Source organism: Podarcis erhardii (genome assembly GCF_964252035.2).
Source record: "Podarcis erhardii genome assembly, chromosome: 6".
NCBI lineage: Eukaryota > Metazoa > Chordata > Lepidosauria > Squamata > Lacertidae > Podarcis > Podarcis erhardii.
Window position 1 is genome coordinate 71,710,360 of NC_138510.1, and position 27,092 is coordinate 71,737,451.

Below are 27,092 nucleotides of genomic sequence, written 5' to 3' on the forward strand. Positions count from 1 at the left end.
GATAAAGCAGGACAGAGCATGCTGCTGAAAACCATTCATTAAGGAACAACTATTGCCTTCATGCTCTGATTGTGGACTTCCTATAGGCATCATCTCTTGCTCCTGGGCAAGGCCTTCAGTTTCCTGTAACTCTATAGTCCAAAGGTAGAATCCAGCTAATATGTTCCATAAATGCAAAGATGGCACACTAGAACTTCCCTCTCTTGGGTTTGTGCTCCGCCTCCCCCCCAAAATCTTCTCTAGAGGGTTGAGGGAACACCTAGAACAGATTTAGGGATGTGTGTGTTGAGGGTGGGTGTGCCAATTGTTCAAGTGGAAATATTTCGTGCTGACCATCAGTTTTGGGCTTTAAACACCAACATATTTATGGCACAAATGCAGGATCCCCACTCAGTGTGTACTCACTCCTGCTTTCTCCCTGCACCTATTTAGGCATGCAGCAGTTCTGCACAGAGATCTAGCCACTCTTGGCTGCCAAAAGTATGATGTCTGTTTCTTGCATTCACACCTTTTAAGTATTTTTGTTTTTTAAAAAGCAACACAGCCACCTTACGCTCTTAAAGAAAATGTATGAAAGAGCTGCTGGCATGTTGTAGCCATTCGAGCATCTGAAAGCACTTCAAACCAACACTTGAGAAGCAATTTTGCAATGGAGTCTCCTTTGGGTACTGTGGAGTCTGTGTTTGTTGTCTGTTTTTTTTCAGGAACAACCAGTGTTTGAAACTCCCATTGTTCTGGGCGCATTTTGCGGCAGGGAATTTTGTTAGCGCGAGCCGTTTCTAAGCTCTGGGCCTAAGATTTCTGATTAAAACTGCGGAGTGGAAGGAAAGGAGGACCTTTTTCTGCCTCCTCACTTCCAGCCCCTCTCTGAAGACTGAGAAGAGACCCTCTTAAGAATATTAGGGGGTGGGCAGGGGAAGGACTGGACTATGTGAAAAATGAACACAATATTTCTACACTGGGTACAATATTTAAGAGTAGAACTTAAAACACTTGCAGCCCAGCAACCTGGACAGCACAGTGCCATCATCAGGGCAAGATGTTGAATCTGTACAATCATTGGCTAAAAACTGATTCTATTCTTAAGCTATCATTCCATTTTGACAGATATCCCAGTTCTGCAAGATAAAAATTATTGGATAAACTGGCCTATAGTAAAACAGTTACCTTTAAGTGCATTCAGGCAAAATGTTTTGAAGAATGAGACATTCGATACAGATTTTGTGATGCAGATTTTATTGCCCTCTCCAACTTTTTCCCCTCCAGGGAACTCATGTCTGTTGAATGAAGGTTAAACTGTGCCAAGAAAGTGCACCTGACCTCAGACCTACACATGCCTTTTGTTAGAGGTTTTAGATGTAGTCATCATTAAAGTGCATTCCCCTAGCATTCTTCAGTCACTGCAGATCACGAGTTCCACCGTCAGAACAAGACTACAAATGATTTTTTTTCTTCTTCTTCCAGAGCAGGCATTCATTATGAGTATTGCAAATAACGGTTCTATAAAAAGGACAGCTGGGAAATACAAAATGCAAAGATGCTAACCGATGTCTCTTTGGGAGGCAGAGAACATATTTTTTGGCTCCAACTTCCCATGGCTGTACAAAGAGTGGCAGTGTATTAAAAAAAATAAAAAAGCAGAGTAATCATCTCAATTATTGGGAGCTGACAAATAAGGCTTTGCCAGTAAAAATAAATGGCCCAATTATTACAAATTTCAGTATTTGCATTACATTTGTCTCAAAGCATTTCATTAATGATATCCATCCACTAAGATGAACTGAAATGTACCAGGACAGGCCATTTGTTCAGCCTGCCAATTTGTCAAATGTGCTGTGCTTGAAGCTTTCAGCTCCTAATTAAAAGATGTTGAGCACCACACAGTATGGGATGGCTCTGAAATTAATGCAGAAGCTGGAATGATTTCCGGGGTTTATCACACTTTGTCTGAGAAGATTACCATGATGAAAAATGATGTGAGAAATAAAAACTTTTTAAAAAACCAAAACATAATAATCAAGATTTTTTTTGTTTTGTTTTAGAGGCGCTCTAGCTTTTCATTTAAGAATTCTTCTACGCTGTCTGTATTCCATTTGAGAATACTCAGTTCTTCGGCAATGTTCCCACCGTCATCCAAGAGCTTCAGTACAGGGTCAGAACCACGTACGTACTGCAGAGGAAAGAAATCCGAAATTACTGTCTGCCTGGATTCAACACATCTGGCAAGCTCAACCTTCACTTTCTTGCTTCCAAAAGTAACTCAGAATTATTGCTATTGTTCAAGTATAAGTTCCAGGTTGAATTAACTGCTGTGGTCGGATATACATTCTGAATGTATAGATATGTAGGGTGACTTTCTGAAACAATGACTACTATATGCAAGACTTTGATTCCAGACAGAATGAATTGCCAGCAGCATAGCTATTATTTTAAAAGACAAAATGCACTCAGGACTGATGTACAAACTCAGTATTGTTGTGCTCTCCATACTAAGCTAAATCAGTTATTTACAGATCACAGAAATGTAGCGTTGGAAGGGACTGCGAGGATCATTCTAGTCCAACCCCCTGCAATGCAGGAATCTTTTCGCCCAACGTGGGACTTGAATCGACAACCCTGAGATTAAGCGTCTCCTGCTCTGCCAACTGAGCTGTCCCCTTCCACTGAAAATTTCCACCCATCAGATGCACAATTCACATCTTCATTCAATACTAAGGTAACATTTGACAGGTTTAAATGAATATTCAAAAAAACAGAAACTAGTACAAACCTTGATCTGCAGTCCCCTGAACAGTTTGGGCTTGTCACTCCTGACGAAAGCTAGAATGTGGAGGCAAAGAGAAAGAATTATTCTAAACAGAATGAGCATTTCTTCTCGTGCCTTATAAACAAGATTCAAAGTTGAGATGAAACACAGAAGTATGTAAAATTGTAGTCTAAAATCTACCATATTGCAGAAGGGAATTGTAGTGCCTGTTACGCCCTCTGCTCTTGCCTGATAGGAACAAGTCATGGCAATACAGAGGGCTGGCTCAAGACATTTTGCTGCTTAAGGCAAAGGACACAACGACACAAGGCAGCTGCCTTCTTGTATCCTATGGTAGGGCCAAACTTGCAATACCCACTTCTGTCACATATAGACAGCATCTGCAGGAACAAGAACCAGACACTTATTGAACAACCCTTTTCCTGGGTTTATTCTGTGGCACCCCAGATGTGCTGGTAGACTTTTAATATACACAGATTACCGAAGCTAAACTACAGCGAGCGGTCTAAGCTCTAGTGAATACTTGTTCTACCAGGGAGCAAATGTTGTTAAATGTGCACATGACATTTTGCTTCCCATTCCATGTCCCCTTGCCCCCACCAGTTATTTCACTCACCTGAAGAAGGCACATGTCAGATGCAATTAGGCAGAAACAACCAGTATTTCAAATAAATAAAAACTGTTTTTAATGTTGTGCTTTGAACTGTTGTGACCCACCCCAAGGAGAAAGATTGGAAACAGTAGTACTACAGTCTGGACTAATGGTTAGGCTTTCATTTTTTTTTTTTTTAAAGGGTGTGATGGAAAAACAGAGTCCCACATTCCTGTTTAATTTGCCCTCCCCTATCTCCTGTCCCTGCATGTGTGCAGTGTTAGAAATGGAGATATGAAAGCTAGGAGCTAAATGGCATCTTAAGCTGAGGTTATGGGCGCAACAACGAATGTCTGGGTGCACTTTTTTAAAACAAGAATACAAAGCTGAAAATGAATGAACGGAGCTAAAATGTTATGTTCATTTTTCACAGGGTCTAGTTCTTCCCCTGCCCACTCCCTTAATATTCTTCAGAGGGTCTCTTCTCCAGTCTTCAGAGAGGGGCTGTGAGGAGGCAGAAAAAGCTCCTCCTTTCCTTCCACTCTGCAGTTTTAATCAGAAATCTTAGGCACAGTACTGTGCCTAGAGCTCAGAAATGGCTTGTACTAATGAAATTCCCTGTTGCAAAATGCGCCCAGAACAATGGGAGTTTTGAACACTGCATGTTTGCTCTTTCTTCCTATATGTCTGTTGTATGAGAATAGATCATAGTAGCCAACTTTCCCCCCTTTTTTAAGGGAAATTCCCTTATTCCGAATAGGACTCCTTGCAAGAAAAGGGAAAAGTTGACATCTATGCAGTAGCCGCAAAGCTCTGCACTATGGCAGCTGCCGGATGAACACGTCCCTCAGCTGCTCGCCTGAGGCCCACTGTTAAGTTGTCCAGGTGAGCTGCAAGTTGCTTGGTCAAATGATGGCCTAAAAGCATCTAGTGTTGACACATTTCTTTTTCAGTGGTGCAATGATGTTAGACAGAACAGATCACACTATGCGGAGAACAAAATGAAGCAGGAGGGTAGCGGGGGGAAATCTAACACCAGCTTTGCTATGTTTGATGTCAACTTAAACTATCAGACATATTGTAGCACTGGCAGCTTTCTAAATCTAGTGAAAAATGAATTGAGACATCCTCTGGTTAAAAAAAACACCCTGCAGACAACCTCCTACAGTTTCGTTTTCTGATGAGATATTCTCAACATGGGAAGCTTTCCGAGGATGTGTGAGCTTCAAAAGCTCAAAGAAAAAACTGATGCAAGATGAAAACCTATCCGCTAAAGTTCTATTTGTTAGCCCCGAGAGTGTGTACATATGAAACAAGAGCAAGGAAACCACCCCAGAAAAGAATCAGCATTAAAATAAGAAATTCCATAAATAATAAAATAATTATTATCCACCTTTCACCATCAGTTAAAACCAGTGCATTTTCCTGGGGGTACGCATACCCCTAAGGACTTTGTGAATCTGAGTTTGGCTTCACTGAGGGGCAGTATTTCAATAAGAGTAGGGAAATGAGAGTACCACTAAACATTTTTTTAAAGAAAAAAAAATCACTGGTTAAAACCAACTGCAGTGTGCAAAGAGGTGCAGCTACAAATTGATAAGCAGCATTTCCACTGTGTAATCTCAAAGTCTTGGCAACCTGGCTTTGAAAGGATAGGGCAAACGCAGCTGCCTGGTCCCCCTACAAGCTACAAATGTGGCTTAAATTATACAAACAGGAAGAGCTGAGATGCAAAAGATTTTGGTTTAGGCGTGCAGAATGCAGGAATGGTCTCCATCCCCATAGAAAAAAAGGGGGGGGGGTTAGCTCCACAAAAAATGTCAAAGAACCCTTCAGGGAGAAGAAGACAGGTCTTACGAGCCATTTCATACAAAGAAAGGGCTGAATGAGGCTTAGTTTAAGGAGCAAAGGGGCCTCACCTGTATTTTGTGCAGACCTACTATAGCCATCTGGGGAAGGGCCGTAGGTCAGCAGAACATGTTCTTTGCACACAGACGGTCCCAGGTTCAGTCCATGGCCTTTTGGGTTCAAAGGATGAGGCATGCCCAAGACTGTATAGTGGGGTGGGGAACCACCAACAGGGTGGCCCCAGAGCTCGCCCCAGACATTTTGGCACATTAGGTGAGCCACAAACTGGCACCCACGTACCCACCAGGAAAGAAGATCTACCAGCACCTCCTCTTCACCAAGAGGCTGCTTTTAGAGGGCGATTTTTTTTTGCAGGGGGGAATGACTGATAAGGCAGTGCCACCACAGCTGTCTTTGCCCTCCCTCCGCCGCAATTAGGCTCTTTTCAAGCCTAGCTGCTATGGGGCAAGGCTAACCTTCCTGGAGGGTGCAGCGAGGAACTCCTCCCTCTCTGGCTGCAACCTCCAGGAGCATCACCTTGATTTTTTTAAGCAGCAAAGAGCAAAATAAAAATGCTTTAAATCAGTGTTCCCCAAACTTTTTGGACTACAACTCCCATCATCCCTAGCCAGCAGGACCAGTGGTCAGAGGTGATGGGAACTGTACTCCAAAAAAACTCAATGGAAACCCAAGTTTGGGAAACACTGCTTTAAATAAATACTTGATAAATAAAAAAGGAAAGCCACTACCTATCAATCGCAGATGATGGGTCAGTTGGCAGAATAGAATGTAAAGCTGCTCCAATTAAGATAGATTCTCTTTTCAAGCATGGCTATGCACATGTGGGTATTTTAAAGCATTATGAATAATGCACACAAAGAAAAAACTCATGACAAAGGGGAAAATCCGGTGGCCTTGGACTGCCACCCTCACTCCTTCCTCTGCTTCTGTTTCTAACCTCCAAGTATGATGAGCAAGATCTCACCCACTTCTTCCATCAGGAAAAAAAGACGTCTGCCAGTCAGAAGAGTCATAAAATGACTGGCTTTATTCAGTTCAAAAAGGTTAATGAAGTCCCAAATGTAGGAAGTGAATGTGACATTTTGCATTCACATGACTTGTCTGTTAAAAATGTACTTGCTCAAAAACAAGGCTAATGAAAACGATAGAGAAAAGTACCTTCAGACAACTACTTAAAAAAAATTAGCAGCTCAATTTTTACTTCACCTAGGGGGAAAAAAAAATCTGACATGTGTTTTCCATTGCCCTTTCCTATTACTTGGAGTTCATACGTTTCACACAAATGTAAGTTGCCATATCTGTGTATATTCACAATAGGACATGGTTTTGCTTCAGGATCCCTGCAAAAAATTCAGGTGCAATGAGGCCTTCTTTTAGGTGATCATTCTTAAATACCGTATTTTTCTCCCTATAGGATGCATTTTTCCCCCTCCAAAAGTGAAGGGGAAATGTGTGTGCATCCTATGGGGCGAATGCAGGCTTTCGCTGAAGCCTGGAGAGCGAGAGGCGTTGGTGCGCACCGACCCCTCTCGCTCTCCAGGCTTCAGGAGGCTATCCGAAAGCCTTGCGCGCCCGGAGGGAGTTCTCGTGGGCTTGCAAGCGGCAGCCTGCAGCCCGAAGCACGGGGCGCCCTCCGGAGGACGCCCCGTGCTTCGCGCAGGTGTCCGCAAGCCTTGCACGCCCGGGGGAAGTCCCCCTGGGCGTGCAAGGCTTGCGGGCGGCAGCCTGCAGCCCGGAGCACGGGGTGCCCTCCGGAGGCTTCCCCAGCCCCGTGGCTGGGGGGGGGGGAATAATTTTTTAAAATTCATTCCCCCCCCCCAAATGAGGTGTGTCCTATGGGCCAGTGCGCCCTAGAGGGTGAAAAATACGGTAACTAAAAGGACAAATTACAAATTCACTTACCCTGAACTTGAGGGAACCTCCCCAATTTTCATCCACACACTTCAAGAATTGCCCCTGCATAGAGCTGCAAAAGAACAGAAAAAATATATTTAGGAAAGAAAATACTAAATCAATTAAACAAATGACACAACTAATGTATATATAAGAGGGTTGTAATGTGTCACTTGAGAAACCCCTATATTCCTATTGGGTTGCAAAATTATCGCTCTGCTATTCAAAACTCAAAGTCTAATGAAAGAATGATGACCTGTCTAATCTATTCTGAATACCGCATCTATTGGCTTCAGTGAAATTAGGAAGGGAAGTAAGTAAATTTAGAAGAATTGCCAATTTTCCAACCTGAGAAGGTGGCTTCCGTGGCATCATTGTTCAGAATAATAATTCACTAAAAATGAATTCATCTAGGACTCATCGTTGATAGCCTAAATGTTCCTAGAGCAAATGTGTTGCTAAGTCAGTTATTGTTTGAAGGGCAGGACCACAATACTACCAGAATACCACCTATGTGTTAACTTTCCATTTCACAGACGACAAATACATTCTGCAGGCCAAGCAAAGTCACCTATAAGATTGGATGAACAAGAAGATGTGCAACTTCATGGAGCAAGGTGAGCTACATCTTCATAAATGTGATGGTGCGCATCCAGTGAAAGTCAGTTGCACTGACATACTGTTGAAACCAATATTCCCCCCCCCCCAACTGACAGAGCAATCCAAACCTGCGACAGGTAGGGTGGCATTGCTCACAGCAGAAGGTGTGGGCAGGCAAAAGTCTGCTGTGAGCTATGCCAGCCTGGAGCAGGCTTAGCAATAAGGCCTGCTGTAATCCAGTGAATCCCAGTGTGGCTCAGCCCCTCACCACAACAGGGCTTCCTCGTGTTGTGATTCCTGCATTGTAAGGGGTTGGAACAGAGGACCCTTGGGGTCCCTGTCTCTACAATTCTACGGTTCCACGAAGCGCAGCAATTATTTCGCTCTTCCACACTTTTGAGAGGTGGAATGGGGACCTCCGGGCCAGCAGAGCATCTTAACTTATTCTAGATTGGGGTTGATATATAATAATAACAACAATAATTTATTATTTATACCCCACCCATTTGGCTCGGCTTCCCCAGCCACTCTGGGCGGCTTCCAACAAGATATTAAAATACAGTAATCCATCAAACATTAAAAGCTTCCCTAAACAGGGCTGCCTTCAGATGTCTTCTAAAACTCTGGTAGTTGCTGTTCTCTTTGACATCTGGTGGGAGGGTGTTTCACAGGGCGGGTGCCACCACCGAGAAGACCCTTTGTCTGGTTCCCTGTAACTTGCCTTCTTGCAGTGAGGGAACCGCCAGAAGGCCCTCGGCGCTGGACCTCAGTATCCGGGTAGAACGATGGGCATGGAGATGCTCCTTCAGGGGAGCCAAGGCCATTTAGGGCTTTAAAGGTCAGCACCAACACTTTGAATTGTGCTTGGAAATGTACTGGGAGCCAATGTAGGTCTTTAAAGACCGGTGTTATGTGGTCTCGGCGGCTGCTCCCAGTCACCAGTCTAGCTGCCACATTCTGGATTAGTTGTAGTTTCCAGGTGACCTTCAAAGGTAGCCCCACAAAGAGCGCATTGCAGTAGTCCAAGCGCGAGATAACCAGAGCATGCACCACTCTGGCGAGACAGTCCGCAGGCAGATAGCGTCTCAGCCTGTGTACCAGATAGAGCTGGTAAACAGCTGCCCTGGACACAGAATTGACCTGTGCCTCCATGGACAGCTGTGAGTCCAAAATGACTCCCAGGCTGCGCACCTGGTCCTTCAGGGGCACAGTTACCCCATTCAGGATCAGAGAGTCCTCCACACCTGCCCACCTCATGTCCCCTCAAAACAGTACTTCTGTCTTGTCAGAATTCAAACTCAATCTGTTAGCCGATGTCAGGGAAGAGTTAGAAGTTTTCAGTTTATCAGAGGGAGAAAGCATTCCCCAAGGGGGGAAGGAGAGCAGTGAATCTAATAGAAGGGAGCAAGAGGAACAACAGGGAGGGACCGGCTGTTCACAGGAAAAGCAAGGGTTATGTTCTAGCTCAGATTCGGAGGAGGGGAGATACAACCAGTTCTAGCCAGGAGGTTAGAAAAAAGAGTGGGAAAGTGAAGGGAAGGGCACCTTCGCCATTTTGAGAGTGGCTGGTCACGGAGAAGCAGAGCTCAGAAGGTATCTGAAATAAGTGACTCTGAGGAATAATATTTAAGAACCGTTTATAAGATTGTTTTGTTAATACGCAATAAAAAGTTATAAAAGAACAAGAAGCGTTTGTGTGGTGATCTGAAGAGGACAACGACCAGGCCTGACAGCCACCATCCATCCTCCAACCGCCTCCAGACACTCACACAGGACCTTTACTGCCTCCACTGGTTCTTATTTGAAAGAGAGGTAGAGCTGGGTATCATCCGCATATTGATGAACACCCAGCCCAAACCCCCTGATGCTCTCTCCCAGTGGCTGCATATAGGTGGAGGACAGAACCCTGAGGCACCCCACAAGTGAGAGCCTAGGGGTCTGAACACTCACCCCCCCCACTTTCTGAGCACAGCCCAGGAGGAAGGAGTGGAACCACTGTATAACAGTGCCCCCAGCTCCCAGTTATCTGACCATGGCACTTCTTTAGTTTCGCTTTTACTTAGTGTCAGATCACCAACATCTATAGAGGTGAACACCAGGTCTAGGGCATGTTCACAGCTATGAGTTGGGCCAGACTTATTCAGGGACAGCCCCATGGAGGCCATGCTTTCCACGAAGTCCCGAGCGGCCCCTTGTAAGGTCGTGTTGGCGTGCATGTTAAAATCCCCTAGGACAACCAAACTAGGTGTCTCCAGGAGAACATCCGCCACGACCTGAAGTAGCTCAGGCAGGGAATCCTTGATGCAGTGGGGAAGTCGGTACACCAAAAGGAATCCTGTACTGCCCCTATTGCCCAACTTCCAGAACTGGGTCTTCCCAATAGGATGCCTGGTGCAAACTAATGACTTGAAACTTGGTTTTAACAAAATCACTGCAACCTGCCCCCTTGCCCACAAGGCCTGGGTTGCTGTGCATAAGAGAAAACTGGTGGACAAACAGCGGCAAGGACAGGCCCATCTGCTTCATCCAACCAAGTCTCTGTTACACATGCCAGGTCAAGTCCTCCATCCATGATCAAGTCATGGATGGCAGTGGTCTTATGAATCATTGGCCTGGCATTGCACAGCAGCACCTTCAATAGCAACAATGGTTATTGCCATTAACCAAAGTTTGCCCCATGCAATACTTTTCATAATTATTAAGACAGAATTCCCATGCCATATACTCTTTTTGACCATGATCACTCCGATAGTTAAGAGTTTGTCTGCAAAAGCAAACAATCTCAGTTCATTTACATATCTGATGCATTGGTATTTACCTAAATTGAAGAACTGCCAACTTTGTTAAAATCAAGTTTCAAGTCAGATCTGAATTTTGTCCTTCATTTTGACATAAAAAATTGTGTGGATTGTGACTAACGACTGGGATGAAGAAGCGCTTGTTGTGTGACCCGATTAGTCAATTCTTCTTTCCAGAAGAGAATGAAAAAGGGTGGAATAAAGAAAAAATACTGAAGTTCACAAGACTGTTCATTGTGAATAAGTAAACTCTGTGAACCATCAGTAAGCATGGACTTCCACTTCAAGAGAAAATAATTATGTTCCTTCAGTTCTACAAATATATTTGAGAAATTTTCATAAAACTATCTCCAGGTTTTATTTGAAGCTGTTTCAGCTGCAGAAGTCTAGTCAGAATTAATTTAGTAAGCTGAATTTAATCTTCCTGTGCATGTGATTAAGCAATGTCATACTTAAGGTTTCTATGTTTATTTCAGCTTTTTGCATACTCTGACATTTCTAAGTACTCCTTGGTGTACAAGCAACAATTAACCTTTCTCTGGGTATATTTCACCATCTGGATTTACAAGCAAACTGTCAAATTTGACCCAGAGTGAGCTAAATGCTTTCTATGCCCTTTGTATTTGTATCGTTTACAAATATTAGTGCTGAGAATTTTCTATCTGGTTTCTCTCAGGATGACTGGCAACAATTTTGCTGCTGAAAATTCTTCTCTGCTAATTATCATGTCAAACATTCTCCAAGTTGTATCTGTATGCTGGACTATTAACAAAATATTTGACAGCTATTTTATAAAAACCAAGACTTCAACTGCAATGGTATTTCACACTGTCAAATGACAGCTTGAGTTTTTATTGATACTTGCAAAGAGTCAAGGCCAAGTAATAATTCTAAACCACTTGAATCCATGTAAAGGTAAAGGGACCCCTGACCATTAGGTCCAGTCACGGACTGCTAGGTTGGCAGGAACAGGGACCGAACCACGGGAGCTCACCCCGTCGCGGGGATTCGAACCGCCGACCTGATCGGCAAGCCCTAGGCTCTATGGTTTAACCCACAGCGCTACCCACGTTCCTCGTAATTAGCAAAAATTTCAAATTTCTTATTCAAATTCCAAATAGCAAAGCAGAAAATACTAGCAAAGGAATAAGTAGCATGTAAGCCAAGTAACAGATAGCACTGGAAAGCAACATTTACCACTCAGAAACTGAAAGTACATACATTTATCTGAATTAATCCACAAAATAAATGTACAAGTAAATATATGTACACATTTGAGAATTTACCCATCAATTAAAGAACTTTAGCCTCCATATGTTGCTGGACTCCAACTTTCATCGGTTTTGGTTAGCATGAAAACCTCCTGACTAAAATTCTGGTAAATATATGGCTAGTATGTAAAATAAAAGACAAGCCGTTACCAAAGGAGCTACCATTTTGGTTTCTGGGAAAGAGCAGGCAAACAGAGACAAATGGGAGGAGTTGCATAATTGTTTTTTACTTATTATTTTTTCTATGTTTTTAGGTGTTCTTCATTTTATCCATAAGCCAGATAAAATGAAGCTATGTGAATACCCAAAATCCATGTTTTACTCCCAGCTGCAATGGTCACGCCAGGCAAATACTGAATAAAATTCCAAAGTTTCATTTGTAATAATGATATGACAACTGGGGAAAACCGGGGGTGGGGGGTGGGGAGAAGGATCATTATCAATTGATACTGTCATGAGCAAGATGAGAATCTGGCCCAATGAACAATTACCACTACTTTGATAAGAGCCTCTGGCAGTAGCCCAGAGACATAAAGGCTGCATAGAACTAAAAATAAAAGTCAAAATCCTTAAAGCTGACAGCTGCATTTTAATTAGTGTAACAGAATGAAACAGACTTTAAAATGAAGTGAAATCAGGTCACTCAAAGTAAAATCAGCCCAAAGCACTAAATGCATTCTATTATCAATTCCTCTGAACTGCATGGCAACCCAGATAAAGTTATTCTCAAAGATCCGCGCCGTTCAAATATTTCTACCTCTTTTATCTCTTTGCTACACAAAATAGGTTTTTGAAAGTGAATAGTTACTGGAAAAGTGGATTTATCAAGTTATTGTAAAAAGGATTTTTATATACTGGCATATTGGTAGGATGGGGAGCAATTTTTATGCTTACATGCGTTGCTTAAATCCCACATTTTCCACCCCCCACCCCACCCCTTCATACGCTTTTCTGGCACTCCGGGGTCTGCTGCCATGCTCCCATTCCGCAGTGCCCCCCACCCCAAAGTTGCCAACTTCCCACCATTATGATAAACACCCACAGATGCTGCCCTGGTGCTCTCAATAGAGCTATTTTGGGTGAGCGAACAGAAGGGTCTTCCTAGCACTGCTTTTGTTTTTTGTTTTTTTATTAAAATTTTTATTACATTTTCAATTTACAGAAAAAAGAAAAAAAAGAAAGAAAAAGCGATCCAACTTTCAAAATGCATTTTTACATTGTTAACTGGACTTCCCCACATCTCTCTCACCCTGCGTTCTTTGCAATAAACATGTCAGCAAATTATTACCTTATTTCGTGTCTTATTTGTATCTTTCAAAATATTTTACTTCTAGATTTAAAGTACCTTTTTTCAAATATTTATGCCTTAGAATAATACATAAAATAACTTTAAATTTCACCTTTTTCTTGCTTATAACTTAATTTTCTATTTTCCCAATCTAGTTGCAGGAGCAAAAATTTCCAAATCATGCAGATTCTTAACATTCATACAACTTATAATGTTTTTGTAAATAGTCCTTAAATTTTTTCCAGTCTTCTTCCGTTGTCTCTTCTCCCAAATCTCGAATCCTGCCAGTCATTTCTGCCAATTCCATATAGTCCATCAACTGCGTCTGCCACTCTTCCAGCGTGGGAAGGTCTTGTGTCTTCCAACCTTTTGCAATAAGTATTCTTGCTGCTGTAGTTGCATACATAAAAAGTGTTCTGTCCTTCTTTAACACCCTTTGGTCCACTATGCCCAGGAGGAAGGCCTCTGGTTTCTTGGGAAAGGTGTACCTAAACACCTTTTTTAACTCATTGTAAATCATTTCCCAGAAGGCCTTCACTTTTGGACACGTCCACCAAAGGTGAAAGAATGTCCCCTCAGCCTCCTTACATTTCCAACATTTATTGTCAGATCGATGGTAAATTTTTGCTAGCTTGACTGGGGTCATGTACCACCTATATATCATTTTCATAATATTCTCTTTCAAGGCATTGCATGCCGTGAATCTCATTCCAGTGGTCCATAACCTTTCCCAGTCTTCAAACATAATGTTGTACCCAATATCCTGAGCCCATTTTATCATGGCTGATTTGACTATCTCATCCTGAGTGTTCCATTTAAGCAGCAAGTTATACATTCTCGAAAGTACCTTAGTCTTAGGTTCTAACAGTTCTGTCTCTAGTTTCGATTTTTCCACCTGGAATCCTGTTTTTTTGTCAGACTTAAAGACTTCTTGAATTTGAGCATAATGAAACCAATCTTGCACCCTATTCTTTAATTTTTCGAAGCTCTGCAATCTCCAGTTGTCTCCTATTTTTTCTATCATTTCCCAATATTTTGGCCATCCAACCTCCATATTGAGTCTTTTTCTAGCCTTGGCCTCCTCACTGCTTTTGAAAGTGGCTCCAGTGTGTTCTTTTCCTCTGCAGGCTGTTTAACTCCTGTAGCTCTAAGGCCAGACAAAAGGGCAGTTGCCATTAGCACTGCATTATGGAAAAAGCAGAATGCAAATGGCAACCGTCCATTCTGGCTCCCTCTGCCCTTTTCTGAGAAGTGTGTGCATACAGGAGAACATGAAAGCACTGAATGGGGTTCAAGCAAATGGGCAACACCCCTCCCACTTTTTTTTTTAAAAAAAAGTCACAAGGATGTGAACATGTCCAACAGGGGAACAAGTCTGACAGCTTAGTTAACTGCCCAAGACAAGCAGCATTATGTGTAAGGTTTAAAGGAGTTTACATGTGCATATAAGAGAACACACTCAGAGCCAGAACTTTGCTTTCCATTTCCCTGCTGCTCTTTCTGCTACCAAAGAAAGAGGCTGCCATTCAGCTTGAAAAGCCAGCTGTCTTCGGTTGCAGAACTCTTAGAGCAAAAGCTGTAAGAGGGAACTGTGTAGGGAAGAGGAAGAACCATGTCCTCCTTGTTCTCTTGGGATTTGGCCACGTTATATCTATACTGAGTTGGGTTCCCATAGTTCAAAAAGTAGAAATCCGGACACAAGAGTTTTGGCAAAATTTGAGCTATTTTTAAGGGAAATTGCCAAAAACGACACTGCCGACACGGGTTGCCATATGTCTGGATTTTCCCAGACATTTAAGCGATTTCCACCCAGACACAGCTGTATTCCGGCTATGTCTGAGAAATTCCGGACATATGGCAACCCTAATACTGAACCTTTTACATCTTCATTGCTTGCTATATTTCCAATGAAATGAAGGGAAGAAACTGATAGTTGCCTAAAATATATATCTAAGAAAGGGTGGAGGGGTTCCTTTTTAACGGCATTCTGGTTTCCTTGAGCTCTTCTGCAATTATCTGGAGAGCCTTGGTCCACAGAGCTGAACAATCGACCAAATGTCACAGTTCCAAGTGCAGCAAGCAAGTTAGCTTCAGGCATACCCTGCAGCACAAATCTCCCTGGAAAGCAAGCTCAAGGAAGACATCACACTAATCTGACTGCTGACTAATGCATAAAAGGAAAAATATTTTAAAACCACCACCGTGTTAAAGAATTGTTACATCAACATCAGAACCATCTTCCTAAATCGAGAATGATTAAGACTGGGGAGGGAGGGAGGGAAAATACAGTGGTACCTCGGGTTACAGATGCTTCAGGTTACAGATGCTTTAGGTTACAGACTCCGCTAACCCAGAAATAGTACCTTGGGTTAAGAACTTTGCTTCAGGATGAGAACAGAAATCGGGCGGTGACGGTGCGGCAGCAGCAGGAGGCCCCATTAGCTAAAGTGGTGCTTCAGGTTAAGAACAGTTTCAGGTTAAGAACGGACCTCTGGAACGAATTAAGTTCTTAACCAGAGGTACCACTGTATAAGGTAACTTAAAATCCAGATGCTGCAGACACAGGACACAGGCTGTATTCTATATACAGTGGACTCTCCGGATACAAACTTAATTTGTTCCGGGGGTCCGTTCACCCCCCGAAAATTACGTAGAGGTGCGCTTCTGCGCACGGCGCGATTGAGCGCTTCTGTGCATGTGTGCGCAGTGAAACCCGGAAGTATACACTTCCAGGTTTGCTGCGGCTGTAACCCGAAGATTACATATCCAGAGGGATATGTATACAAAGGTACGACTGTATATTCTATATATAAAAAAGGTAAAGGACCCCTGACAGTATAGCTGTGATCAAACTGTCCTCCCCACATATCAGCAGTGATTATATTTCATTGTGGCGGCAGGCTGTTGTACCTCATGGGGTGCCACCCGATAATGCTGTTCAATCTTTGGGGAGAAAGGCTTCTACTGAGGAGGTAGCTGAAAGCTCCATGTGCAGGATCAGACCACAACCACTGGGATTCTGACCAATGACTATAACATTCCTGTTGGCCCAAGAGCCAGTAGTACCTGAAGCCATATGAATAGAAAAATTGCTACCCTTGCCTCCTTTGAAAGGAAGGAAATTCAATAACTAAAGAAATAATCCCAAAGTTAGGGGTTCAGTCCACCAGGCCCGACCATCTTCTTTTAGAATTGTTTCATATTTTTCTGGCTCTACTGTAGTACAGGCAACCCCCTAAATACACTTATCAAAAGTTAAAACAACAGCAATGAGCATTATCCTCCCAATAAATGTCAATATCTTGAATCTTATAAAATAGTGTTTCCCTCCATAAAAGGTTGCAGAATGGCAATTTCCTAAAAAGAACCCTTGTATTAAGAAACTTCCTCCAACTTAACCAACAGCCATTTAAGTCAGGACTGTTGGTTTTGTAGTCCACCCCCCCCCCCCGGTTAATTTATGTTCTGTTTTCCAAAATTAGACTTCTCTTTAAGATTACTTGTTTTGCCATGGGTTATTCAGAGCATTTGCGCCTGCCAAAAAAACCTTATTATTTATTGCTTGGTGTGATGCTACTTAAGAGATAGTTCTTAAGGATATGAATGCTGTGCCAAAAAGGAAAGAGGTGCACATATCTTCTATTAAGTTTCTACGGCGTACACAACCCAGCTGAGGCGTGCTACTTATGTGTAAGACAAGCTGATGCTTATGTGGGGACAAGCTAATGCTAAGTTCTGCCACCACTCCACGAGCACTGCTATCTGACTGAGTTGCCCCAGCCACTCCTAAATGGCCTCAGCCCAGTATATCTGAAGGAGTATCTCCACCCCCATTGTTCAACTTGGATACACCGAGGGCCTTTTGGCAGTTCCACATTGCAAGAAGTAAAGCTACAGGGAACCAGGAAGAGGGCCTTCTTGGTAGTGGTGCCCACTCTGTGGAATGTCCTCCCTTCAGATGTCAAGGAGATGAGTAATTATATAACATTTAGGAGACATCTGAAGGCAGCCCTGTATAGGGAAGCTTTTAAAGGTTTTATTGTATTTTATATATGCTGGAAGCCACCCGGAGTGGCTGGGGCAACTCAGTCAGACTGGCGGGGTACAAATAATGATAATGATAATAATGATAATACCCTATACTGTAGTGTACCATAACTATGGCTTGTTGAAATGAGTCTGCTTCATAAACCATATCCCAACAGAACTAGGCATATTTCAACCAAAGCAGCTGTGCTGGGGGAAAAGGAAGAGGAAAACATGGGAGCCAGAATGGGAACCATGCACCACAAAAGTGATTTGTTGTGATGTCCAAATGCAGCCAATGACCATTAGCTCAGCTAAAACCCTTTCTCATATAGCTCTGCTAGGGCTGTCGTCCCCAAAAACTCAAGCAAGGCCCTTAAGTTCTTGTTTGCCATCCATGAAAGTGGAGATGACAGCAGCCACTTTGCACAAAGACATCACTTGATTTTAAGAAAAAACACTATTTGTAAAAGTTGACTTGGAATATCTTTAGATTGCTGCTCTTTTGGTGGAAATCTTCCCGTTTTTACAAAAACACAAAGTGATAATTTAGTAAATAAGAGATGTTACTGACAATGGTATGTAATAGCTTTGCTAAAATTGCTTCAGTGGGTTCTACAGATTTAGGAGCACTATGCATTTTTATATGCAACCAAAACATAAGAGCGCCCGGCTTCTCCTAACAATCATATTTACCTGCAATTAAGGACACAAGCTTCTTTGATTCAATCAGATGATATAGGGTAACAGACACTCCTAAGTGCAGCTATTTTCAGCAACTGCAAAATGTTGGCAATTTCTTCTACTACTACAATTTCATGCACAGTTACCTTCGCCTCCATTTCATCTTTCCGTGTTTCAGAAACCAGCATCATTCTGCACTGGTGAGAGCGAGGCTTACAACGTACAGCTGTCTAAAGTAATGCTGCTAAAGCAACTTTCTGAATTAGTCTGAAATTGGATACAGGATTTCCGGACGCTGAAAGTCGTCAGTGCATTGTTTGGAGCAAATTTGCCAGTGTTAGGACAATACTTTGTAACTGTTTATTGCTACTGCAATATTTTCTTCTTTGCAAGGAGCAAAGGGCATTTCAGTATAAGAGGATAAAGCCTTGCCTTCACTAACATTGATGGAAAATTGCTAGTACTTACAGGGTCAACACCTCAATCCAGCTGCAGTCCTATGTGGCATTAAGTGCAATTAGTTGTACAAGAATATGGAGACACTCAAGTATGTATGTGATTTATGCCCACAGTTCTTCACAAAGCACATGTGAGGAAGCCTGTTCATATGCACAGATCACTGGAATGGGGCATATTTGGTACAAATACAAAAACAGAGTGGAAATGAAGTACAGGGCAGATAGGCCTTGAACCTGCAGTGATCCAAATAATTCATAGTAGCAAGTATGGATTTAACTGCACCTTGTTTTTTGTTTGGAAGGCTTATATTTTCTTGATAGCCTTACAAATGTAATCAAATACAGTCTTACCTTGGTTTCCAAACGGCTTATTTCTCGAACATTTTGGCTCCCAAATGCCGCAAACCTGGAAGTGACTATTCCGGTTTGTGAACTATTTTTGGAAGCCGAACGTCTGACGGGGCTTCCAATTGGCTGCAGGAGCTTCCTGCAGCCAATCAGAAGCCGCGCTTTGGTTTCTGAAGTTGAATGGACTTCCGGAACGGATTCCATTCAATTTCCAAGGTACAATTGTAATAGTTTACTTTAAATCTGCTTTTCGAGGAACTCTTATCTCCGTGATATAATTGCTTTTATTGGTCTTTAACTGTTTCCATATGGTGCACTCTGGGACTGCTTAGTGATGAAGGGTGGTCAAACAAGTATTTGAAATGAACACCTTTTCATTTAAAAACCTTAGGACCATATTCAATTAAATCCTTGTGCAAATGCAACTTCTGCTTACACAGCAGGGCTTCGCTCCCTCTCTTCCCCCATCATGTGTACCCTCCCCCCTGCATTCTCAGATCTGATCCAAAGGGCTCGGGTAACCCCCAAAACAAATTTGAGAGAGGGAGAAGGAGGGTGCAGAAGTCCTAGTGGGCAAGTGGAAGTCTCTCTGCTAGAACAAGGATTTACTTAGCGCTAAGCTGAACACAACCCATTATCTCTTTCCATGGAAGAATAATTTCTTCAAATATTAGTATTGTCAATTATTTCTCAAAAGTGTTTTGGAGGATTTCATTTATTAAAAAGATTTATAGCTGAAAGCCTCCATGAGCTTTGTGCTGCTGTGCTAAGTGAAGCCAAGGTTTATCGCATCATATGTTGTCCAAACTGGGAATAGTGGTTAACTCTTGACATACCACAAGCTGTAGTCAAAGAAGAGCGCTTAACCAAGAGCCTGGTTCAGATGACATGCTAAGCTAAACTATGGCTTAGTGTGGCAGCAAAAAGGCCATGAGAGGGCCAAAGTACTATGAACACCATGTTGTCAGTAAGCCAAGGCCATGTGAACTAGGTCTAGGTGAACAGCTGTCTGACAATTTAAGCCTTAGCATAAAAGGCAAGCCAAGCACACTCACCAGGAAGAGAGTTCTACTCAGCACAGCAGAAATTACTTCCAAATAAACATATTTAGGACAGCCAAGATTTACCCGACAGTTTTACAATTATTATTTATAAATGTAACATTTTTATTTTTATTTTTAAAAAGAGATTATGGCAATGATCCACAGAACTAATTCAGCCTGGCGGGCTTTTCTATGTGTCCTCACAGCATCCTCCCCAGCCACACCTCTTTGAACTCCCCTATGACCAGACCCCAAGATCCACTGTGCACCAAAGCAGTGTTGGGAGAAAACGCCCTGGGGTGTCTGTAGCCCCAATTCCTCTGGATGTACCCTGGTGAGCGTAGCTCTGGAAAAGGCATTCCCTTCTTCTCCAGGGCGCTCCCAGTGACCTACGCCAGTAAGCACTGGCTTACTGTACTTCTGGCTTAACACAGCAAGAAGTTAGAGAAATTGTAGTTCTAAACTACTAATTTATTTACAGAATATACAGACAAGCAATCATGGTGCTCTTTCTCACCTGGGAGAGCAAAAGAACCCACAGTGTAAAACTGAAAGTACAGTTTTACAGTCTCATACTGGAAGAGAGATAAACCTGTCTTCCCTTCTCATGCTCCTCAGACAGGTGTGTGAAACACACAAATCATACAATGCAGCTTCAGAGGACTGGTTTGCTAACAAGCAGATCAGCAGCCTCAACTGGTAGCCAGCAGCCTCTGCTGCTGCTCTCACTGTCGTTCCTGAATAACTCGTCTTCTGTGTCCCTAAAAAGCACTTCCAGGTTCTCTGAGAGTGATCATAAATGATCAGAACAGCTCAGCTCCCTTTGCCATCTTTTGCTTCTGTAGCCTGAACTCATCCTTCTTTTGGCGATGACTAGAGCTGCAGTTAATCTTCAGGCAGCAGAAGTGGGAGAAGGATGATTCTCATGATGAGAACAAAGCATTTTTCTTCTCCCATTCCTTCTTCTCTCCCCCCCACCCGTCTCCAAGTCATAGAATCACAGAACTGGAAGGGACCACAAGGGTCCAGTCGGGCACATTAGGGTGCTCTGCTTGAGTATTTGATAAATTACAGCAAGCCCATGTAAGAAGCCACTTCAGCAACCCTAGCTGTCATGAAACAATGGACTCTTGTAAGAAATATCCCCTCTTACTCAATTTGTAAGAGTGTTAATTATGCTTGTTACTCTCTTGATGCTCGCTCTGACCAGCCTGACCTCATATCATCAACTTTATTGAATTAGCACTTAGCAAGGCCTCTTTCAAGTCAAACGTGATTTGTTTTAAAACCTTCTTAAAACAATACAGTTCACAGAGCGGAATGGAGGACCAACCCAGAAAGGCATGGGAGTCACAGAGTGTGAAAGGTCAGCAGAAATGCACTTGCATGCTCTCAGTCATCCGTTTTGATTAACCTTAAAGTCCTGACTGTTCACCATTTGTAAAGCATGCTGCTCTCTGGAACAAAGTCTCACTGTTGTCGTTACTGCAACCATGACATGCTTGTTCTTTAAAAATTTCCTAAAGCGCTCCTGGAAATAGTCAGAGCCAAAATATCTGGTGGCAATTTCCAGTCCCCAAATTGCCCCCAATGTGCAACGTAGGAGCACTTATGCAGAGATTTGGTTGTTCAGAGGGGTGTGTGCATGCATAGCAGTCTCTGTATCCATTGATTTTGTTCTAGAAGAAAGATGAGAAATGCAGGTGGGAGCAGCCAGCGGGGAGAAAAACATCCCTCTGTAAGCCATCAGTTCAGACCTTTGGCATGAAAAACTGGTGGTCCTCAGGGGTTGATATGTAGGAAGCGGGTGGGGAGAGAGAAAAAAGAAAATGACCAAAAGAAACAGAAGTAATCCACAAGAGGAACAGGAAGCAAGGCAGCTCTGTACACTGGATTCCGCAGAGTCCTCAACAGAGGAGAGAGGGATGCTTGCCATGCCAAGTATGGCAGATGAATTGGTATGCCCGTGGTAAAAAGGGATGAATAAGTATGGATAACTGTTTGCTCAAACTTAATTCTTCTTTCTAATCAAAACAACTCATTCTGAAGCTGAACGAGTTGAAGTTGCACCTAACAATGCAGCGATTCTAGCTAAGATCCCCACATCTGAATTAAGTGAAGGCACTTGGATATGAAGCAACAATAGATTATCTGCAAAGGCCAGTGTTTCCTTCTGTTGCTCACAGGACATTTGTTTGATAAAAACTGTCAGGATTCAGTTCTTGAAAATAATGAAGATGGCAGATAGTCTACTCTCATGCCTCTTTTCAAGATAAAATATTCAGAGAAGCTTCCATTTGTAAGTAATGCAGCTCTGAAGTCTCTATAAATAAGTTCTTCATGACAAATGTTGCTCCCTGGAGCAGAGGATTTCTGAAACACTGAGCATACAATTGAAGGGCACTTGATTGAAGACCTTCCCTGAATCAACAGGAATACCCAAAGGGCACCCTCAGTATAATGAATATGGAGAACTCATCTACTAAAATTAGCAGGTTAGTCTTGTACAAAGCGATGTTGTTGATTCTCAGTGGGAATAAATTGGGACACACACACCCTAGCTAAATGACTGCTGCTTAAATGACGATGTATACAAGTAGAAGAGGAGAGAGCACGCGTGAAAATCCACAGGAAATGCAATTATTGCAGCAATTTAAAACGGAAAAATTCTTCAGATTAGCTCATTCCCCCCTCAACTTGCATACTGTCATTTTTTCTATGTTAGCAGAAGAGCAGCTGTACTTTGCCATCACTGATAGCAGGGTGGAGAATTGGAGTCAGAGGGAATGCATCTTCCAAGTCCAATTCACATGCCACTTCTGGTTTGTGAAGGGGCAGCCCCAGTTTGCTGTTGAAGTGATCCTGGGGTTGGTAACAGAAGTTGGAATCAAAGGACATGTGTTTTCTGGGCCCAAACCCTCCTTTGCCTCTCCCCATTTGCTTCCTGTTCACTTTCTGCAAAATGAATTCTAGCATATGGCTATTTTAATTTAATAGTATTGGGGTTTAACACCAAGGATTTAAATGGGTTTTTTAAAACATATCCAATGAGCATCTCTAGTATTTGATTCAATTACTTTTCTGAACAGCTACTTCCATAGAAGTGTGAATGAATGAATATACTATATATTTTCTAGCACAGGAAGCTATTTCAGATTCCATATTTGAAATAATTATTTACAATTACCTATAGCTTCCCAAATCCTTTTGGGGAAAACATCTCCACAGATTGTTTGAGCTGCAAGATTAGAATCCTCTTCCCTTTTTTTATGTGCAGGTCTTTCTTCTTAGATTATATGCCGCGTGCAATTTTAATATTTGTGAAGTACCAATTTTAGGCAAATCATACAAATATATTCCCAAGATTTCTGTAATTCCATGATAGCATCCTGTAGAGTCTACAAGCAGTAGAATTTTCCTAAAACATGTAGATTTCCCAAAATTCCTTCAAAAGCACAGAATACCATGTACTGTAACAAAAAAATTCCAGTCAGTTGGTGTTCTAGAACCAGCGGCTTCATTAAGTCTTAACAGCCTGATGGTTTCAACCTCTATTCCTTGCTCATATAACAGCATTACTTTTTAAAAATGCTTATCCAAGGTATTTCTGATGCTCTCAAAGTTGATTACTTTTTGTAAAAGTGTTCAACAAACATTTGGAAATTTCAAAATAAGAATAGATTTCCCAAAGTATAAATCAGACCCATTGGACTCATTAACTTTGTGGAGGTTTATTTTGCAGATATTAAACCGAGCAACACAATCCTTTCAGACACTACATCTATTGCTGCTTGGTCAGTCCAGCACAGGATGTATGTACAGGAAGGTCGCTTCTGTGCAAAGACTCCATTACTCCATTTGGAACCCCATGTGCAGATTGATGCGGACAGACATCTTCACACTTGTATGGCAATGCATATTTGGATGCAGGGCTTCTGATGGAGCCTTCTTTAACTATATCATGTGAATAGGAATGTCAATTTCCATCTATATTGCAAAGCGGATGCTAATTATTATATTATGGTGTCTGTGTATTGCTGAATGCTATTATGTATTTACATTGGAACCAATAAGTATAGGTACTCAAAGTACAGCATTATGAATTGAAAATGGAACCTCACTTGGCCCCACACAGAGTTTTGGGTGGTTGTTGTTATCAACAAAACAGTACAAACAGAACAAGAACTCTTCACATTTTGTGCAAGGCATAAAACTGCCGGTATCCCAATGCCTTTATATAAATTTATGGTGTGAGCAGATTTGGATTTACTGCGTCCGATTCGGATCACGACAGCTCAGGAAGAATATTGTAGAGACAACAAACTACACGCATACACACCACATAAGGGGTGGGAAGGAAAATGATCACGGAGCTGGAACTTTTCCAAATTCCCCCATCCATCTTGGCAGTAAACCAGTATATAAATTGACAAATACATAGTTATAATACTAAAACAAGCCCTTTTACCTAACCCCTTAACCAAAGTCAGTAATATAACATTAACATTTCTGCAATTGTGAAACTGCCCACCTTTTCCCTCACTAATTGTGCATTTCCCTTCTGTTCAAGCCTGCAATATACCTCAATTTTTCAAGATGCAGAAAGCAGACAGAAGATAGAGAGGGTTGTGACATTAATGAATTAAGGGACTCAATCACAGATAACATTAACAGAAGAACCATGTATTAAAATGGTTGCTAAAAAAATACAATAAAACAATTAGCTTTAGGTCTGGAATTCATACATGTTAACACACTTTAAAAAATAGTCCAGGTCTTCAAATCTAATTATTCAACCTACCTTTCTGGTTTCAGACTGGGCTTCTTCTTGGCAGCACTTTCTGCAGAATGGATCTAGCTGATTTAAGCCAAACTGGCTAAGAAGGTCACAAGAACTGCACAGCAAGTTACTAGAGAAGCCCAGCTCTCTGCAGGCCTCTGATGATAATTCTGCTCCATATACTGATGCCTAAAAGCAATTAAGATTTGTACAATTCACTTTAAAATCTGAATCTACAACCATACCATTCTAAATTGTAACAAACAATCACTTCATAACACAGCTTTTTCTTTAAGGAGTTGAGCTCACGTCATCACTGAAAAATCTATGCAATGGCACTTAGCTGAAGATATATACAAAGTAAGATCACAAACTGTAAAACAAAACAGCACAAAGTGCATACCTAAATGCTAGCCATAAACACAAATAGAAATATAATGTATTACAGTGACACTGCTAAATACAAGTTTGATTTAGCCCCACTGGACACAATGTGAATTACTTCCAAGAAAAAATGCATTTAAAGTGCTGTAAATTATTAAAATAGGGGAATGAGTGCATGGTGTTACAAGTTGAAGACAGTAAAGAAAACAGGCTTTTGACAACCCCTGTATTATGGATTAACATAATATTAAACTGTACAGTTAACACATATTACAAATTTGTGGTAACTCTTCACAGAGCTAGAGGAGAGCAAAAGAAAGACAGGTAATGTTGGCATTTTGGTTTAACAGCTACTCCAAGTTGCTAAACTAAATTGATACTTTGGTCTTAATTTTTTCTCATTTCAAATACAGGCACTAATGCCTTACAATCTTCACAAGTGTCACTGATGTCTATAGTATCATGACAGCTGATGATGAGGGTGGAGCGGGGAGAGAGTGAGGTCTATTTTAAAAACACAAAATGTCCAAAGATTTCAACTTTGCTCAATGTTCAGAATTGGCATCCATTCATTTTTTAACCGATGAACTTACGATAAAAAACAACAACCCCACACTGCAAAGCAGGCTATGCTGAGTGAGCTTTATAGCTAAGAAGGGCTTCGAACCTGGGTCTCTTAGAACGTAACACGCAGTCTTCGAAACTCCCATTGTTCTAGGTGCATTTTGCAACTGGAAATTTCATTAGCACAATCTGTTTCTGAGCTCCAGGAGCAGTACTGCATCTATTATTTCAGATTAAAACTGCAGTGGAAGAAAAGGAGGACTTTTTTTCTGCTTCCCGGCTTCCAGCTTCTCTCTGAAGACTGGAGAACAGACCCCTTAAGAATATTAGGGTGGTCGACAGGGAAAGGACTAGAGCACATGAAAAATGAACATAGTATTTTAGTTGCAGTTCATTCATTTCCAGCTTTGTATTCTAGTTATAAAAAAGCGCGCCCAGACATTCTGTTGTTGCGTCCACAACCTCGGTTTAAGTTGCCATTAAGCTCCTCGCTTTCATATCCTGTTTGTAACACGTAGACTTGAATCTCAGCCATTACGGGTTACATTGGTAACTCCTACTGGCTTGAGCAGTTTCCTTCCATGGGGGGTGTTTCTAGGTTATTGCACACACTCGCATATCAACCACGGCATAAGCTTTCTAATACACGATCTGCAGCGAGGCTAACATTTCAAGGGGGGGAGAAAAGGACGGCCAGTTAAACCAAGGAGATATCTATATATGCATGGGCGTAGGTTTTTTGGGGGAAGGCTGAAAAAATTGTTGCGTTCGCCCAAATCGCCTGTTGCTTCTGCCTTTTTTTGTGGGGGGGGGGGGGCAGAACCACAGTTTGTTCAATAATTTTTGAGGGTCTGCCCCCCCCCCCGCTGCACCCATGTCTATATGCACACACACAATTGTTTTCTTTAAGCTAGCGCTCTTGCACGGTGGAAGGTGAGAAAACCAATGAGAACAAATCCGCATTTTGATGTCTCACGCTTGGGCGTAGCCAAGGGGTTGGGTGGGGGCAAGGAGGGGCAGCTGTCCCCCTAAAAATCAATAAAAATCCATAGCTAATTGAGGTTCTCCTCCCCCCTAACAAAAGGCCTGCCCGCCCCCAACAAAAATCCCGGCTACGGCCATGGTCCCAGGTGCCACGACAAGCAAGCAGACAGGCCTGGTCTGGTTTGGGGTCCAAGTGACTCCGTGTCTCCTCACGGTTCCGTCCACTCCCTCACGCGGAGCCCCGTCGCTCCCGACCCCCGGTTTTAAGACTCCCCTTACCGCCTGCCACGCCGCCAGCAGCCACACCCAGCAGCGCCCGAACCCCATTGCTCCTTTCCCCACCGCCATGTTAGCGCCCCAACCGACGACGGCACCAACGGAAATGCCTTGATAGCCCCCCCCTCCAACCGGCAAGGCGTCAAAACCCCGCCTGATCGGAAGGAAACAGGAAAGTGCCGCTCAGGCGCTCCCATAACCATCAAGATGACTTCTAAGAAGAGTAAGAAGGGGAGGAGTTGGGGTGTTTTTGTGGTGCTGCTGGGCCGCTTCAAAACCTTTGAAAATCTGGGGCGCATCTTCTCAGGCAGTTCGGCAAACACCCGAGCGGGGGCCTCTTGCGCTACGAAACACGGGAAAAGGAGCAAAGGACCTCGGCCAATGAGACCGCGACGAACGGCCTTTTCGCACCATCCAATCCCTTCGGGGCGGGGGCGGGGGTGGAAGCGCCGGGCTTTCGGGACTGA

The 27,092-nt window shown here is 42.6% G+C and overlaps 1 protein-coding gene and 1 long non-coding RNA gene across 2 annotated transcripts in view; both read right to left on the reverse strand.

Annotated features, from left to right (window-relative positions):
- Positions 1-27,092, reverse strand: part of LOC309344000 — a 288,311-nt gene that overhangs the window by 30,413 nt on the left and 230,806 nt on the right. The window lies entirely within an intron of this gene.
- SELENOF (selenoprotein F) lies at positions 1,220-26,782 on the reverse strand. The gene is made up of 5 exons (XM_081866234.1): positions 26,629-26,782; positions 24,439-24,606; positions 7,131-7,194; positions 2,771-2,820; positions 1,220-2,170 (listed from the first exon to the last, which is right to left on the reverse strand). Exons 1-5 carry the CDS (start codon positions 26,695-26,697, stop codon positions 2,039-2,041), a joined length of 483 nt encoding a protein of 160 aa, XP_081722360.1. The 5' UTR covers positions 26,698-26,782; the 3' UTR covers positions 1,220-2,038.